At 40.4% G+C, this 17845-nt stretch overlaps 1 protein-coding gene across 3 annotated transcripts in view; it reads left to right on the top strand.

Moving 5' to 3' along the window:
- The window catches only part of GLRA2 (glycine receptor alpha 2), a 187361-nt gene extending 173011 nt beyond the window's left edge, over positions 1-14350 (top strand). For 2 of the 3 annotated variants that reach the window (XM_059050859.2, XM_059050858.2), the window contains exon 9: positions 12761-14350. In XM_059050859.2, the coding sequence (XP_058906842.1) occupies positions 12761-13039 (279 nt within the window). In that variant the 3' untranslated portion in view covers positions 13040-14350. The remainder of the gene's footprint in view (positions 1-12760) is intronic. The other variant, XM_067024024.1, reaches the window with a different exon arrangement.
- Positions 14351-17845: the final 3495 nt, after the last annotated feature.

The following is a 17845-nucleotide window of genomic DNA, read 5'->3' as shown; positions in this document are numbered from 1 at the left end:
GGCGTGGAGCCTCTAGGCTGTCAAAAGTGGCTATCATAGCGACAGGCCTCCACAAACATGTTGGGTCGACCTCTAAAAATACATCCATTCTGTGCCTAGTTTACATAATATGAGGTTGCCCATTACTATCTGTGGTTTTTAAAATTATTCTGTATTATATATTTTATATATTCTATATTGGAATCTTTTTCAACATTATAACAGCAGCAAGGGACTTGCTGCTTAAATGAAACCCTTAGAAATGAGGACATAAAATAGTGTATGAGCCAAAAATAATCAAAAGAGAAAATACACCTGAACCAAACTGTTGCTGTGGGTTGATTACATTAGAGCAGGATTTCTCAAAATGGGATCTAAGTGATCAGCAACTTCCAGGAGGTCAAGGAGGGTCGTAGCAGGGCACAGCTTACTAAATACCTCTTTCCTGCACTTGGGTCAGCACCTTCAATTTGGTTCTCCCTCCTGGACTTCTTACCTTAGCAATTTTCATATGCAACCAGAGACTCCCACAATTAGAAGGTATATAAATGGTTATCTTGGCCCCTAACCCACGTTACATCAATACCAAACATCTCCAAGAAATGATCAAACACTTGAATATCTCTAGTAACATGGAATTCATTACCTTCCAAGATGTTGTGCTCCATGCTCAGTCACAGAGTTGTTTAAAGTTCTTTCGCATGTTGAGTTGAACTCTGTCTCCCTGTAACATCAACCGATTGTTTTTGATCAGCAACCTTGGAATCGTTAGTACAGATGCTCTTCCCTCTTCTGAAAATACCTGTTACATGAGCCACGCTCATCTGTTTTCAAGGCCAGCCTCTCTTGTTCCTTCTATGGTTCCTCATGTGGTGGGCTTTCAGGAACACTCAGCACCCTGGAAGGGTTCCCTTGCCCCCTACCCTGTACTCAGGCTGTCCTGTTTGTATCTCCTACCTCTTTTCCTATCCGATGACTCAAGTACAACAGTCCATAAACTGGGATATCAGTGACATTCTCTCTTTCAAGAATTTGAATGAAGAGTGCTCTAATTAGTAAGCTCTAATGGTAGTAAGGACGGGAGTTGAAAAGGTTCCCATAGGGTTGAGGTTGGGGTGGCCCAGTTGAAATATGCGTAAGTAAAGGAAGCTGAAAGGAGAAAAGCAGAAATGGGGGAGAATCACAGCCCTGAGAGATGGTGAATCATCTCATTTGCTGACTTGCTTACTGGAGTTCCTGGGCTGGTAGCCCTGTTTACACCACCATCAATATCATCATCGTTGCTAACATTTACTGAGTACCTACTATATACCGGCACTGATACAAGCCCTGAATCCTTTCAAAAACCCTAAAAGGAAGATGCCATTATTCTCCTTTGTTTACTGCAGAGGAGACTGAGGCACGTAGAGATCTGAGTGACTTATCCAGCTCCCACACTGGTTAGTGACAGAGACAAGACTGGAAACCAGGAGTTCTGGATCTAGAACCCAGCCTTCTTACCTTTACAGGGCACTGCTTCTCTACCCTTGGTGACTCAAGAGATTTTCTTACAATATTTTTACAGTAATTTCCTAAAGAAATTCCCCCTTTTAAGCCGTCATGAGCAGGTTTCTGTCCTTGGTAACAAATCCTCCCTGATAAAGATGCAGGAAGATTAAAAGATACTAAACACCTGGCCAAATGGCACAGACACGTGTCCTTGAGCTGCTCTGTAGTTGCACTAAAATGCAGGCTCAGTGAACCAAACGAGGACTGCCTTTACATTCACTTTTCTGTAACATATCTGTAATATTCACGTATTCTTCCAGAAGCAGTGCATTCCATGGTATTACAGAAAAAAGTGCCATCTAACTTTCCTTTAATGACTCTAGCCTAACATCACCTCTCCCATAGTATCCCGTGGCCTGTACATTCCTTTATCATAGCAGATATCACATTATATTGGAGTCATTTGTCTGTATCAGGGTTTCCCAACCTCAGCGTTATTGACATTTGAAGCTACATAATTCACGCTTTGTTGTGAGGTGCCATCCTGTGTATTGTAGGATGTTTAGCAGTGTCCTGGCCTCTACCGCCTAGTTGCCAATAGCACCCTCTGCCCCATTGTGACATCCCAAAATGTCTCCAGACGTTGCCCCATGTCCCCTGGGGGCAAAATCACTCTTGGTTGGGAGCCACTCGTCCACATGTTCTAGACCCCCTCCGCCAATCCCACGCTGACTTCAAGGGCAGGGCTCTGTCTTTTGTGCCCTTCTTTCTTTCTAATGCTTGGTACATTATGATGCTCAATAAATCTTAATTGAAGAAAACTACAGTCACTTGCATCAAGATGCTGCTTTGTACATGTAAGCCTGGATTACCTGTATATCTGTATCTGGATGGGTTTAGTCAGGAAAACAGAGACACTATACACACTACTAGGATAAGGGGGTTATTATAGAAATTACAGTGTATATAAATATGAGAGTAACTGGGGGAAGGAAGGTCCGGAAGGCTATAGTCAGAGGACAGAACTTTAAGCTGAAGCTCTGGGGGGGAAAAGCAGGTATTGACAGGAAAATCTGAGAAGCTACCATATCTGGCCTCCAGAGTGGAATCATAAAATGGGAGCCCACAGAAAGGTCTGTAATGCGCTGTGACTAACAGAGCAGCCTCATCTGACTCCCAAAGACTCCCCAAAATAATGGCCTCTCCTTCCCTTCTACCTTCCAAATCTCCCAAATTCCTCTCACTGGCAAACCCTTACCTGGAACTAATCAAGGAGGGAATTCTGGAAAATGTAGTTCTTCCCAGCTGTAGGCAGGCACTTCTAGAGGAGTGGAAGTGCCAGGTAAACAACAGATAAGCTCACACAGTAACCACTTTTTTTTTTTTTTTTTTTTTAGTAACCACGTTTTGACACCAAGTGTGTATGTTATATAGAGAGATCAAAGCATGATAATGGTCTGAAGAATCTGGCAGCCACAGCCATCCACGTTAGAAAGCAAGTGAATGCTTGACATGATGCGCTGTTGCTGCCGCTGTTACGCCTTTTAGTTCGGCAGTGGGCTCACCCCCTGACCACCTGTCCCCTCCGGTCTGCACTGTGTGGACAGTCTCAACGTTCACTTTGTTTGTACCCTGAACAGATGGCAAACTACGCTCATAATCGAACAGCTCCCACTCCAGCTGGAAGGTGTTCACCTCCACGCGTCTTAGCATTTAGCGTGCCTTCCGAGCATTCTGGCCAGACCAGATTTGACAGGGACTACCAGGAAAGCGCTTCCATAGGCAAGGCGCTGCTTCCCGCTGGGCATCGAAACGTCACAACCATGTAACTGATTTCTCAACTACTCCCTAACACTGCAGCTGACGTTAAGTGAAAACATTTCTCCTCTATAGATTTTGAGCCAAAAATCAAACAATTATTTTTAGATAATTACTTCCAGTCTGTTAAAAAATAGGGTGCTGGAGGTGAGGTGTGGTCCAAAATAGAGTGAAGTACATAGTTCACTTTAGGAAATTAGATTCAAAATACGCATTAAAGGGACCTATATTTCAGGATGGCCCATGATGTCTAAGATACTTACTACCTGGCCCTTTACAGAAAATGCTGGCTGACACCGGGACTAGAGGGACAGCAGCAAGAGCTGAGCTCTGAGAGGTAAAGGGGGGATGTCACAAGGACTTGTACTTTACTGAGGTGACAGCCGCTGGAGGTTTGAACTCATGAAGATCTGACCTGACTCACACTTTGACAGGATCCCTCTAGGTGCTAGATTGAGAAGAGACCTTCTTGTTGGGAGGGAGGGTCTAGAAGCCAGGGGATTAGGTAGAAGGTGATCACTATAATTCTGGTGGAAAGGGTTCCGGTGCGCCACTGTCAGGTGGCTCAGCTCAGCACAGAGTGGAGGCTCTGGTAAGAGGTACCTAGATTCTGGTTTGGAGATTGAGCTGGTTAGACTTCCTGGTACTAGATGTGTCGCGTGGTCCCACACAGGTGCAAGGGATGCTAGAAAATACAGCCTCCCCAGGCGCACATGGGTGAGCAGCTAAAGCAGGACTGCTTAAGTAGTATGGGCGATTTTGCCCACCGAGAGACATCTGGCAATGTCCGGAGACACTTTTCGTGGTCACGACTGTGGGGGAAGTGTGTGTTACTTGCTTCTAGTGGGTAGAGGCCAGGGATGCTGCCAAATATCCTAAAATATACAACATAGTTCCCTACCACAAAAATAATTACCTGGTCCCAAATGTCAACAGTGCCATAGTTAAGCAACCTGGAGCTCAAGAAAGACCTACCAATGGAAGGAGAAAGAAAGATGGGTTTTCATGGATAACTAGGAGTCTTAGCGCAGCTCAACTGCCAATGCCCGAACCCCTGCAAGGCATTTGCGGGCTGGGGCAACAGCAGTTTTGGAACCCCAGCTCACACCATAGCTGAGCTCCGTTTGTCCTCTCTTGCCCACATATCTTCCCCCTGTTATTGGAGGTGAGCTTTGGCCCGAATAAGAAACCTTGCTGGCTTTTTCCTTTTTATATACACAGAGAGGCTTGTAAAAATAACATGTGCGATTGAGGCAATGAAAGAGATTTCGTGAAAGAGATTTTGTGCAATGATTTTGTGTACATTGTGCACAGCACCGTAGTGCAGGTATTGATTTGTTTTAAGACATTTGTGAAGAAAAATGTTCCATTAATTAAAATTTCAGGACTTAAAACTGATATTTGGTGATGACCGTAGATTTATAGGAATTTTACTCTCTTCACCAAACCCAAATGGATGGCATATGAATTCAAATACCCTTAATATTATGCAAATACTCCTTAGTCTTTGCTATGGGTAATAACTGATAAGGTCTCATTTATTTGGTGAAATACTTGCAAGTATATAATACATACTGGCTTTTCATTTACCTAGCTTTATTATTTTGATTTGCGAATAGATGCATAAATGAAAAACGATTTCTCTGCATTCTGGAGTGTTTGTCTCTTCTATTTATCTTCTTTTGCAAAGAAGCATGCATTTTTTTGCTAAGATTGTTAATAAGATGGATCTAATTTTACATATCTCCACACTCTCTGGGCTGCTCACTAGCTTAACACTGGGCCAAAAAAAAATGGACAGTGTTTCAAATATAGATCATAAATACCTCAGCTCTTGAGTGGCACTGTTGAGTTTAGGTTTGCCCTAATTTTATATAAATTCAATATGCAAAAATAAACCATAAAATAAATAAGCTAGGAAAGCATTTTTCATATCACAAAAGACTTTTTTCCAACATTCATTTAAGAAGCATTTACCTTATATATAATATTCAACATAGGCAGCTTTAGCCAAATATTGTTCTAGGTACTGGGGCGATCAAGATATGCAAAACTGGGTCCTTCCACTTGAAGGTCACATAAAAGAGGCCGACATGTAAACTATGATGACAGCAGGTTCCATTTTGGGGGCGTGCAACCCAGTGCTACAGGAGCTGAGGAGAAACCCAAGGCCCAGGCTCAGGGGTCAAGAAAAGGCATCCTGAATGGGATGAGTAGAATCTTGAAGGACATGCAGGAGCTCGCCAAGTGAAGAGAGGTGAGGAGTATTCTATGCAAAGAATAAAGCCAAAGACCATGAAACCCCATGAGAGAAGCAGGTAGAAGACAGGACATAGGGGGTCCTTGAATGTCACAAAGGAACTTAGGAGTGGTCATTAAGGAGATGAGAAACTCTTGAAAAGTATTAAGCCAGGAATGAAAGCAATGGGCCAATGGCATTCCTTTAGTTCCACTGGAGCAGAAAGCAGGGCTGGCTTCAAAATCTGTGAGACCCAGTGCAAAATGAAAATGTGGGGTGCTTGTTCAAAAATCATTATGAATTTCAAGATGGCTACAGCAAAGCATTAAACCAAGTACAGTACCCTTCTAAGCACTGGGGCGTGTGAGGGCACAGTATGCATGCCCACAAGGCCAACCCTAGCAAAGGCATGAGGGCAGCAGGAGGAAGAAGACTTTAAGATCCTTACTTGCATACTGTCTAGTCTGCAGTTGGGAAGAATGTCTTAAACATATCAACCAGCTAGAGATTAGTCTCAAGGCAATATACTAGCCAGCATTATACTCTTATACTCAAACTAAGAAAATGGCCAAATGGCTAATCTCTTCATTTTAAAGAGGAAATAGAAGAGCAAAAATGTTGAGGGACTGAGGGAATTCAATCCGAGCCTTTTAGATTCTATCCCAGTGTTTCCTCCGCCCCTCTACAATGCCAAGGCTAGTGAGTCTGCAGTGAAAGGGATAGAATGGAAGTTCTTTGGGCAAGACTGATCCAGAGGCCGCAGAAAGGGCTACAAGGGGCAAAGAAAGGGAAATCAGCTAGGAGACAATTGCTGTCCCCTCCCTTCCCCCAGGAATCATGTCCTTTCTGAGACTTTTCTCCGAATCAAGAGGATCTTACCAAGCACGGGTTTTGAATAACTCATAGGCCCAGCACTGTGCCAGGGAAGAGGGCTACAGAGATGAGGTAGGCACACTCCTAGGAGCTTATCCTTTGCTGAGTAAAGACATTAGTGGAAATCAGCTATCATAATCCAGAGTCCCTGTCTACGTATTCTTTAACATGATTGGGAAGCAAAAATTTTAAATAATAATAAAAAGAGAAAATTGGAAATGAGTTCTAAACACCGGTAGGTAGCTACAGAGTCTTTTTCAGATTAGGGGGATCATAGATGATTTGCACGTTGCCTTGTATATCTCAGCAGTATTACCATCCATACCCGCACCAACTCTAAAGGCTTCAGGCTCACCTGAGCTCCAATAAACCTTTGTACATATCGTAAGAATCTCTCTCATATAATTCTGTATTTGGTTCTGTATGACCCCCCAAAACCCAAGGTCTTATTCATCTTTTCCTTCCCTTGGTTCTCAAGATAAAGCTCCAAACTGACACCAAGGTTTGCAAGGCCCTATGTGATCTAGCCCCTGGTCTTTTCTGAAACTCTGTCTCATCCCACTTTCCTTCTGCATTCCACAAGCCATCCTACCATCTCTCAATTGCAGCAAACCTTCCTATCTCAGACATCTCCCAACTCTGCTGTGCCCTCTTTAATGCCTCTCATTTTTCAGATCTCTAATGAAATATTACTTCCCCAGGGAAAAGCTTCTCCTATCAGCCAGATTAGACCGGGACCTCCTTTAATATGTTCTCCTAACACCCTATAATTTTCCTTCAGAGCCCTTATCATAGTTAGTAATTCCGTGCTCATGTGATTCTTCTATGAATGTTGGTCTTCACCTCAAGGTTGGGAACTACCTGAAGGCAGGAGTCTGATCTGTCTTGCTCGCCACTGGATTCCTGGCAAATGGCACAGTGCCTGGCATGTCCTTGGGACTTTTCTGACCACTCAATCTAAAACATCCACTTCTCTATCACTCATCTCTCTTAAGTGTCTTACCTTGATTGTTTTCCTTCAAAGCCTCCATCATTATCTGTATGTGTGTGTGTGTGTGTATGTGCAAATGTGTGGGGTGTCTTATCTGTGTATATGTGTATGTATAAATATGTATTTGTGTGTGTGTCACATAATTTCTTTATTTGTTACTGTTTTCCCCACTACAATGTAAACTCCAAAAAAGAAGAGACTTCATCTCCTTGTTCACTGCTGTATCCTCACCACATACTTGGCACATAATAGGCGCTCAAGGAATCATTTGTTGGAAATATGAATACACAAATGGCAAGTGCTCAAGAAATGAACACCAGAAGTTAGTTCATTCTTCTTCAAAAATCAATCATGATGATATCCTGCACTGAAAAAGAGATGATCCACTGATTTGCTTTTCTTTTGGAAAAAATGCTATTCACTGTCTGCCCCAAAATGACACTGTGACAGATTTAATTTATTTCACCACATGCCATTAAGCAACAAGGGGTTATATTTGGTTTACATTATTTCAGATCTATTGTTCTACAAATTTCAGTGGGATTCTTCTTCCATAATCTTGAATGGAAGCCATTTGGGGCTTGATAGGGACAAATTCATAAAAACCAAATACTTCCAGAGTCTTTGGAATCAGACAATTTGGAGATCTGACAGACCTGATTTGAATTTCAGCTTCAACATTTATTAGCAATATAACTTCAGGAAGCCACATAACTTCTCTCAGTCTCAATTTCCTCTGAAACCATGTGATTTGTAGGGATGGTTTGGTGATAGGACTGACTGTGGTTTTAAGTGCAAGGTATATAATTATAATCAATACATGATATCTATTTATTATTCATATCTACTCCCAAGTCCCCATGATACAGAGGAGAAAACTGAGGCCATAGGAATTGAGAATTTCTCAAGACCATCCCTCCTCACCAAGGCTAGGAAGCCCAAGCAGGGCTACCATTAAGCATCACTCAGGCTTCATTTGCTCAGGGGACTTTTTTGGTGAAAACCTGCTTGTGTTTGGACTCACACTGTTTCCTAAGGAGGGCTGGAGACTCCATAATGTCCTTGCATTGATTGAAGCTCACTGCAAACTTCAGTTCCAGCTGAGCCATTTTCTATTCCAGTAGAAGGGCAAAGATTCAATCAAAGAATCTGGGTGAGAAATGGGAAGGAAAGAGTTTTCCCCTACCCCAGTTTACAGGAGTCCTTTTATTTCCTCCTTTCTAGGACATAAAAGAAAAATTGGAAATATGGGTCCCACTGAAATCTTTCATTGTATAAATCCTACATTCTTTAATTATATTGAAATTATTTGCTTAAACAATTCAGTACGATGCAATTCTGGTGAGCTTTAGGTTCAATTTCACATCTAGACAAGAGTTATTCCAAACACAGGAATGGGTGAATTTTACAATAAGTAAAACTGATGGATAAGATAAAATAAGATGATAAGTCTCCAATGAATTGCATAGCACCATGGCAGTGCTTTCTACAGCAGACAGGGTTTAAGGAGATTTTATCAAAGTGGGATATAGAAATTGCATGTACTGAAACTTCGACTGGATGATTCATTTTCTGTGGGAATTTAATCAGTGAATAACAAAACAGAGCGAGCCAGAAGTATTTACTGCTCAAAGATACTGAAGATGGCAGGTCAGTAGCAATAATTAAGTAATTGGTTTTCTGGCTGATTAGAAGAAATGGAGAATATATGCCTGAAATTCTTTCCTCACTAAGAGGATTACACCGACTGTCCCTGTGAATACATTCAACTAATCTGTGCCTACAGATTGTTCTTTATTTTAGCTTCAGTTTATCCATGACTCAAGCTCATCTCCACTTTGCCCTCATATAGGAATCTTAACACATTACCATAACGTTTTTATTCTGAACCTGCTATAAAGGCAATTAGTCATTCATTATAACACAAAAATTCAAATTGGTTGCTATTATGTTTTCTGAATCAAGACTATACCCTTTGATGTGGGTAGTTTAAGGTTCTATATTTAAAATGCATTGAATGAATCATAACGGTAAATTAGAAGACCCTTAAACTAGCATTCATATCTCCTGCATATGAAAAATTAAAGGGATAATTTCTACCTATGACAGATTTATTTTTGTGGTGGACAATTTTAAAGAATTGATTTAATTAGTTGTAACTATGTTCAGAAGCATAATTTGAAATACTGTTGAATGAATAGTGAAAGTATTTTCAAGCAGAGAGAAAACTCTCTTAAAATTCCCTTTGTTCATTATTCAACAAACGTTAATTAAGCGCCCACAGTTTGCACGGCAATGTACGACATAATAATAACCTAACCTGGTATCATTCTATTCTGCTTCTGCTAGTTAATTGAATGAGTTAATCTCTTCAGCTGTCCATTCACAGTATGTGAAGACTATAGAAATTAAATGAATGAGTCAGTCTGAAAAGAAACATGGATGTGTATATTTAGGTTTCCTTTTGTTTCATGTGCTAAAAACAGGTTACTAGCCAACTACTCTTTCTATTTCTTCAGGGACCCAGGAAATTTAAAAGAATCTTATCTCACTCAGGCAGTGAACTATACACTTAATCAAGACTTTCTAAGTGTTTATAGAGGTGAGAACAGCAATTTGTAAGATTCTACAGGTATGGAAAGGAAAAACAGCACAGTAAATTTAGGCAGATAAGAGGAAATGTATTTTGAGGGATTGTTTCCACTTGAAAAGTTATATTACACTTAATAACATAGGCTAGGTTAGAGCTGGACATTAGAGCTGATCTAGGCCACTGGTTTCCAACCCTTTGCATTAGAGTCACTGGAGTTTTTAAAAAATATGGATTCTCAGCTCTCATTCCCAGAGATTCTGATTCAGTTGATCTGGAAGAGGCTGGGAGGGGAGGCAAGCATACATATACTTGTAAAGGTTCCCTAGCAGCCAAAGCTGAGACCCACAGACCTAGTCCAGACTCAACATTTTGGCAGGAGGTCTCTGAGCCTTTGAAAGAATAAATATCTTGCCTCAGATCAGCACAGCTTATAACCTTTGGAGCCAGGCCTAGAACCCAAATAGCCAAATTCCTAGTCTGGATCTCTTAACTAAACCAAATCACACCGTTTCTACTTCTCTCACACACTGGTTAAGATCTAATTACCAGTTAGTAATAGGCAGGAAGAATAAGACTGCTTATAACCCATGTGACTAACAAGTCCCCACCTCCTAGTGACCTGTGTGCTTCCATTCTTGCTAATAAGTCTTCCAACATTCTTGCTAATAAGTCTTCCAATGACACTGTAATGATTACTATATCTGTTTAGTCCACATTTTTAAATACTTCACATATTTGAAACTTTTATACCCATAAAATATATCATTCCCATTTTAGACAAAGAAACCAGATTTACTCTTTGAATCTGAGCCCAATTGAAGTCTTCATTATAGAGCTTATAGAGCTGAGTACATGGAAGTACTCTAATGTCTGGCTGGGTTTTCTTAGCCAGCTTCCCTATATGAGAATGCCTTTAGGTTGGCCACTTCCACTGGGTTCTGAAAGCTCCATGCAGGTAGGGCTCTTGTCCAACTTCATCAACTGTCTCCCAGCATCTAGCAAAATGCTCGCCATAGACTCAACACTCAACAATTAATTGTTGAATGAAAAATCCTTATTACATTTTGTTAACAAATGAGACAGAGTATCCTGAACCAACTTGTGCAGGACAATCTCATATACATAAAAGTACTGGGAAGATGGTTTTATAAAGGAGTAGTTTTACAGTTATTTTATTAGAAGAGCTTTGGCCTGATTTTCCTGACCTAAATTTGTCCTTGCTGTACCATTTGGATTACAGTTGGGCTATCTCACATTAATGTTATGTTAAAAGTCCTTCATTCAAATGATATAAATGAACTTATTTATAAAACAGAAACAGGTTCACAGATTTCAAAAACAAACTTATGGTCACCAAAGGGGAAATGTGGCAGGCAGGGGGGATGAATTAGGAAGATGGGATTAACAGATACACACAGTACTATATATAAGATAGAGAAATAACAAGGACCTACTGTAGAGCACAGGAAACTCTACTCAATATCTTGTAATAACCTATAAGGAAAAAGAATCTGAAAAAGAATATAGATATATAGATATGTATAACTGAATCACTTTGCTGTACACCTGAAACTAACACAATATTATAAAACAACTATACTCCAATAAAATTTTTAAAAGTTCTTCATTCAGTATATCTTTTATGTGTGTGAAGGCACAACTGACATGCAATAAACCTTGATGAAATAAAATTAATACCAAATTTTACTGTCTTTTGGAAAAATATAACCAAATTAATTAATATAATATTCTTCTCTAGCAAGATAAAGAGTGCAGTGTCTTTGGTGTTTCAAAGGGGTGGCACAGTATTGTAGAAAACAGTAATCTAGTTGCAGAAGATGATGATTCAATCGATGGCTATTTAGAACTAGATTTTTATTAAGCAGGTCATTTCAATCCCATCTTTTCAACCCAACCACACACCCAAATTCCATACATTTGTCTCTATGTAGGGTATTTGCTCTTTACCATAAGGTTACAATGTTTCACTCTTTTATCTAATTCATGTAGAAATAACACAAAAAAACCACTGACATCAGCTAAAACGACATATGTTCATATGGTAAATATGAATAGCCAAAGAGTCAATGTAAAAAGTTGACACTAGAAAAACTAACCATGGTAGAAATATTCAACTCCAAACACTGAATATTTAATCTCTGCTATATAACTGAGGTGAACTAGAGGGCTGGAGGGGAAAAGTTATACATTTAAGGGGTTAATCTTAGATCTAACACAAACATTAAAGCCAGTGTTAATGGAAGGAACTGGGCTATGAATGAGCCACAATACTAGAAGTTCCTGGCTCAGAGCCAGGTACAAGGCAGAGATTCAGTACATGCTTTGTTGAATGAAAGAATGGGTGAACGAATGAATGAGTGAGTGAATGAACGAATAGTCCTCTTCTTAGATTTAGAGCATAACACTGGGATTTGGAGATTTAGCTTTAAAACAGTCTATTCAAAGCTGTGGATCAATAAACTAGATTTTGGGAGCGTCAGTCAGTGCTGAATATAATGTAGGTATTTCTGTTTGTTAATTAATTAAAATGGCCACGGGGTCATTATTCTTACACTTAATTTCTCAGCCTGAAAAGTTAATGAACTGCATCTGTTCCATGAATAATTGAGTTGAACTTGAAAGACAACTCCCCATTCCAAAAGCCTTCCACACTACCAGTTAACTGTGATTTATCCTTTTACTTCTGAAGAATTTTAAGTACCTTCCATCTGATTTGACTGACAACCTATCTGTGCCTTCCCTGTCTTTATTCTTCCAGGAAGAAGATGCGACTCGTGAAAGTCGTTTTAATTTCAGTGGTTACGGGATGGGTCACTGCCTTCAAGTGAAAGATGGAACAGCTGTCAAGGCCACACCTGCCAGCCAGCTCCCACAGCCCCCCAAAGATGCAGATGCCATCAAGAAGAAGTTTGTGGACCGGGCAAAAAGGATTGACACGATTTCTCGAGCTGCCTTCCCATTGGCCTTCCTCATTTTCAACATCTTTTACTGGATCACATACAAGATCATTCGGCATGAAGATGTCCACAAGAAATAGATGTGCTCTTCAGACCCTGGGACCTTCTTGCTTAACTGTTGTGCTTGTAAATACACAGTGCAATTGTCTTTATATCACTTTGACAGAGGAGAAGACTGGGGGAGGGGGGAGGGAGGATCATGGGGGCGGGTTTCCTGGCACCTACATGAAAAAAGATAAGTTATCTGGGCAATGAAGGAAAATGTTTGCACAAAATTACGGTGTTGCAGAATCACGTGAGCATAATTCCCTTCACAGTCTTTAGCATTGCTCTTTCAGATGATGCATTAAATACACATGATATGCAAAGTTAAGTACTTGAGGGCTATTTGTCTTTTGGTTCGGTTTGATTTGGTTTGGTTTTGACTAATTCTGGTACTGAAAAGACAGCTTAAACATACACGTGTGCGTGCACACACGCGTGCGCACAAACACACACACACAAGGAAAATGCTTACCATCTGACCATAGTGACTAGCCTATAGTGAGTTGAGGACCAAACTTTTTCAGGAAAATGCTGCCTCGTTTTTAAAACAAGCCTCCTGAGCTACGTTCTTTACAATGTCTGTAATTAGTGTTTCACCTGAGGAATCCTTTTGTGGGTCATAAATAATTTCTACTTATCGAGAAAACAACAACAAAAAATAAATACCAATCACAAAGAACAGGTTTATACTTTACAGTCCGTGTAGGTGTGCATTTTAATATTCTTTTTCTTTCCTAGATGTAATTTGGGGATTTGAATAGTGTATTGTGATATTGATTTGATCGTATGCCCTCTTAAAAATAAATGCCCATTTTCTTTTAGATCCAAGTTAGCACACTACATTTTTTTTTCACGTTGGCTATATTTACATGCAATTAAGTACTCAAGTGTGACTTAGCTGTCGCAGCCTCTCAGCAACAGTATTTATGGAGATGATGTGTCCTGAACGGTGTAGCTCATATTAGCTTGAACTTCCCATTTCTGCTCTCATTTTAGGTGTAACTATTAGTCCTAATTCAACTGACCTATGATTTCTACTGTCAATCCAAGTGAATATTGTTTGAAATATCCTTAACTAACTTAAAGAATTTTAAAATGGTACTGTGATTTTCATAACCCATTGCCTTTTTGGTACCAGAGCTACGTGGTTTGAATCCTGGCTACATGTTTTAAGTAAGAAAAAAAAAAAAAAAAAAAAAAAAAAAAAAAAAAAAAGATGTATTTTTGCTTACTCAGATAAAAGACAACCTGTAAAAAATATAATGAAAAAATTAAATTTTACATGTGCTGTAAAAGGGGTTATTAAAAATATTTGTTCAATTTCAATAAAGCTAAGTGTGCCACAGAAGCTATGAGTATTTCCATTTTTGCATTACAATGTAAATAATTTAGATGACAATGGTAACTTGGATTTTTGTTTCTGGTATTGCTCAAAAACTTGAAGCATTTATATATCTATTATATTTTTGTTGTAATATAAGAGTAGCTTATAGTATCACCATGAAGAAAGAAAAGAGTACATTATTCTCATTGTAGAAACAGGGAAATGGACACATGGAAGTATCAGTAGTCACTGTGAGCAGACTCTAATACTGGATACTTCATATGAGATATGGAAAAGTTCCAAGAGCACTGCGTAATCATAAAATACCAAAGTGAAAAGCAATTTAAAAGACCAACCTGTCCACCTATCCATCCTGATCTTGTCAGGAATGGAGTTCCATGATGAAAAACAATTCTGAGAACCTCAGTGAAATAGAGATAACTCATCTTAGCCCTTGTAGATTTTCCTTAACTAAAGGTATCCTTCATAAAATTTTCAGGAAGATGTGGATTCCTCAGTTGATGTTTATAGCCTTTTAAACCGATTCAAATATTGAATCATTTCCATAGAGAAGAATATCACAGAATGGCTAAACACATGAATTTTGGAGATAGAAAGACTAGCTCGGCCACCTATCAACAGGGTTATCTTGGATAAGTTACCTGTTTTTTCTGCGTAGCTCCTATTTCATAGAGTTTTAAGAGGATGAACCGAGAAAAATGCACGGAAACCCATTAGCTTGGTGTGTAACATATCGTAAATTCTCACTAACTAACAGATGATAATAAAATTATTATTATTATGAATTGCACTACACTGGGTAAGAAGCTACACAATTCCTAGCTTTGGCAAGATTAGTGCCATGCTTTGTGCCTCTTTCCTTAAACACTATTTCTGTCTTATTGCTTGCTTCTTTCCAAACAAATAAGGCAAAGTCTTTGATTGGTCTCAATTCTCTTCCTCTAAAATTGAGGCTAAAATGCCTCCCAAAGATGGGCCTGACCCCATAAGTGTCCTAGGAAGAGCCCTGATGCTACATATGGTGGGATGGGCAGCACCTTGGGGGAAAATCCTAAGGTAAACGATCATGTCTAATCAAAGTGTATACCGTGATCCAGGGACGGCTTTCCCGGGAGAGCGCATGGCGCGCCTCAGGCTGGTGCAACGTCATGCTGGCCTCTGCCGCCACAGGCTCGCCCCTCATTCTTACCCCCCCCTCCCCCTGGCCTGAGTGAACCAGAGCCTGCTAATCAGCCTATCCTTCAACCCCCTCCTGTCTGGGCGAAGAACAGACGCCCAAAGGTGACCTACATGCAGAGGCGGGGCCAAATCCAAAGCTGAACCCCAGGACCTGTGCGAACAAAGAAGAGAAAGGGAAATTTCTCTGTGCAGCCTCAGGAGCACCGGATTAAATCTCCACAAACAACTTAGTTACCCTGCATCTGTGGAACACCTGAATAGAAAACGAACCATCTGAAAACTGAGGCAGTGGACTTTGGGGGCAACCGCAGACGTGGGATTTGCTGTATGCGACTGACTAGTTTCTGATTTTTATGTTTATCTTAGCATAGTTTTTAGCGCTTGTTATCATTGGTGGATTTGTTTATTGGTTGAGTTGCTCTCTTCCTTTTTTTCCCTTACTGTTAAAATTTTTTATATTAATATATTTTTAATTTTAATAACTTTATTTTATTTTTCTTTCTTTCTTTTATTCTCCCTTTTCTTCTGAGCCGTGTCACTGACAGGGTCTTGGTGCTCCGGCCGGGTGTCAGGCCTGAACCTCTGAGGTAGGAAAGGTGACTTCAGGACATTGGACCACAGAGACCTCCCAGTGCCATGTAATATTAATCGGCGAGAACTCTCCTGGAGATCTCTGTGTCAATGCTAAGACCGAGAGGTGGGGCCAAATCCAAAGCTGAACCCCGGGAGCTGTGCGAACAAAGAAGAGAAAGGGAAATATCTCCCAGCAGCCTCAGGAGCAGCAGATTAAATCTCCACAATCAACTTGATGTACCCTGCATCAGTGGAAAACCTGAATAGACAACGAATCATCCCAAATTGAGGAGGTGGAATTTGGGAGCAACGATACATATATTTTTTTCCCTTTTTTTTTTTTTGTGAGTGTGTATGTGTATGCTTCTGTGTTTGATTTTATCTGTATAGCTTTGCTTTTACCATTTGGCCTAGGGTTCTGTCTGTCTGGGTTTTTGGGGTTTTTTTAAATTACTTTAAAAAAATTTTCTCTTTTTTTTTTGTGGTACGCGGGCCTCTCACTGTTGTGGCCTCTCCCATTGTGGAGCACAGGCTCCGGACACACAGGCTCAGCGGCCATAGCTCACAGGACTATTCGCTCCGTGGCAGGTGGGATCTTCCCGGACTGGGGCACGAACCCGTGTCCCCTGCATGGGCAGGCGTACTCACAACCACTGCACCACCAGGGAAGTCCTAAAAATTTTCTCCTAATAATTATTTTTTGTTTTTAATAACTTTATTTTACTTTATTTTATTCTATTTTATCTCCTTTCTTTTCTTTCTCGCTCTCTCTCTCCCTCCCTCCCTCCCTCTCTCTCTCTTTCTTTCTTCCTTTCTTTTCTTTCTTTCATTTTTTCTCCCTTTTATTCTGAGCCATGTAGATGAAAGGCTCTTGGTGCTCCAGGCAGGCATCAGGGCTGTGCCTCTGAGGTCGGAGAGCCAAGTTCAAGACACTGGTCCACAAGAGACCTCCCAGCTGCACGGAATATCAAACGGCGAAAATCTCCCACAGATCTCTATCTCAAGGCCAAGACCCAGCTTCACTCAATGACCAGCGAACTCCAGTGCTGGACATCATATGCCAAACAACTAGCAAGACAGGAACACAACCACATCCATGAGCAGAGAGGCTGCCTAAAATCATAATAAGGCTACAGACACGCAAAACCACACCACCAGACATGGACCTGCCCACCAGAAAGACAAGATCCAGCCTCATCCACCAGAACACAGGCACTAGTCCCCTCCACCAGGAAGCCTACACAGCCCACTGAACCAACCTTACTCACTAGGGACTGACACCAAAAACAACAGGAACTAAAAACCTGTAGCCTGGGAAAAGGAGACCCCAAATATAGTAAGTTAAGCAAAATGAAAAGACAGAGAAACACATAGCAGATAAAGTAGCAAGGCAAAAACCCACCAGACCTAACACATGAAGAGGAAATAGGCAGTCTACCTGAAAAAGAATTCAGAATAATGATAGTAAAGATGATCCAAAATCTTGGAAATAGAATAGAGAAAATCCAAGAAACATTTAACAATGACCTAGAAGAACTAAAGGGGAAAAAACAGTGATGAACAGCACAATAAATGAAATTAAAAATTCTCTAGAAGGGATCAGTAGCAGAATAACTGAGGCAGAAGAACAGATAAGTGAGCTGGAACATAAAATAGTGGAAATAACTACTACAGAGCAGAATAAAGAAAAAAGAATGAAAAGAATTGAGGACAGTCTTAGAGACCTCTGGGACACCATTAAACG

The sequence above is a fragment of the Kogia breviceps genome, chromosome X, assembly GCF_026419965.1.
Source record: "Kogia breviceps isolate mKogBre1 chromosome X, mKogBre1 haplotype 1, whole genome shotgun sequence".
Classification (NCBI taxonomy): Eukaryota; Metazoa; Chordata; class Mammalia; order Artiodactyla; family Physeteridae; genus Kogia; species Kogia breviceps.
Note: the sequence above shows the minus strand (reverse complement) of the source record. Positions and strands in the feature narration are given on the sequence as shown.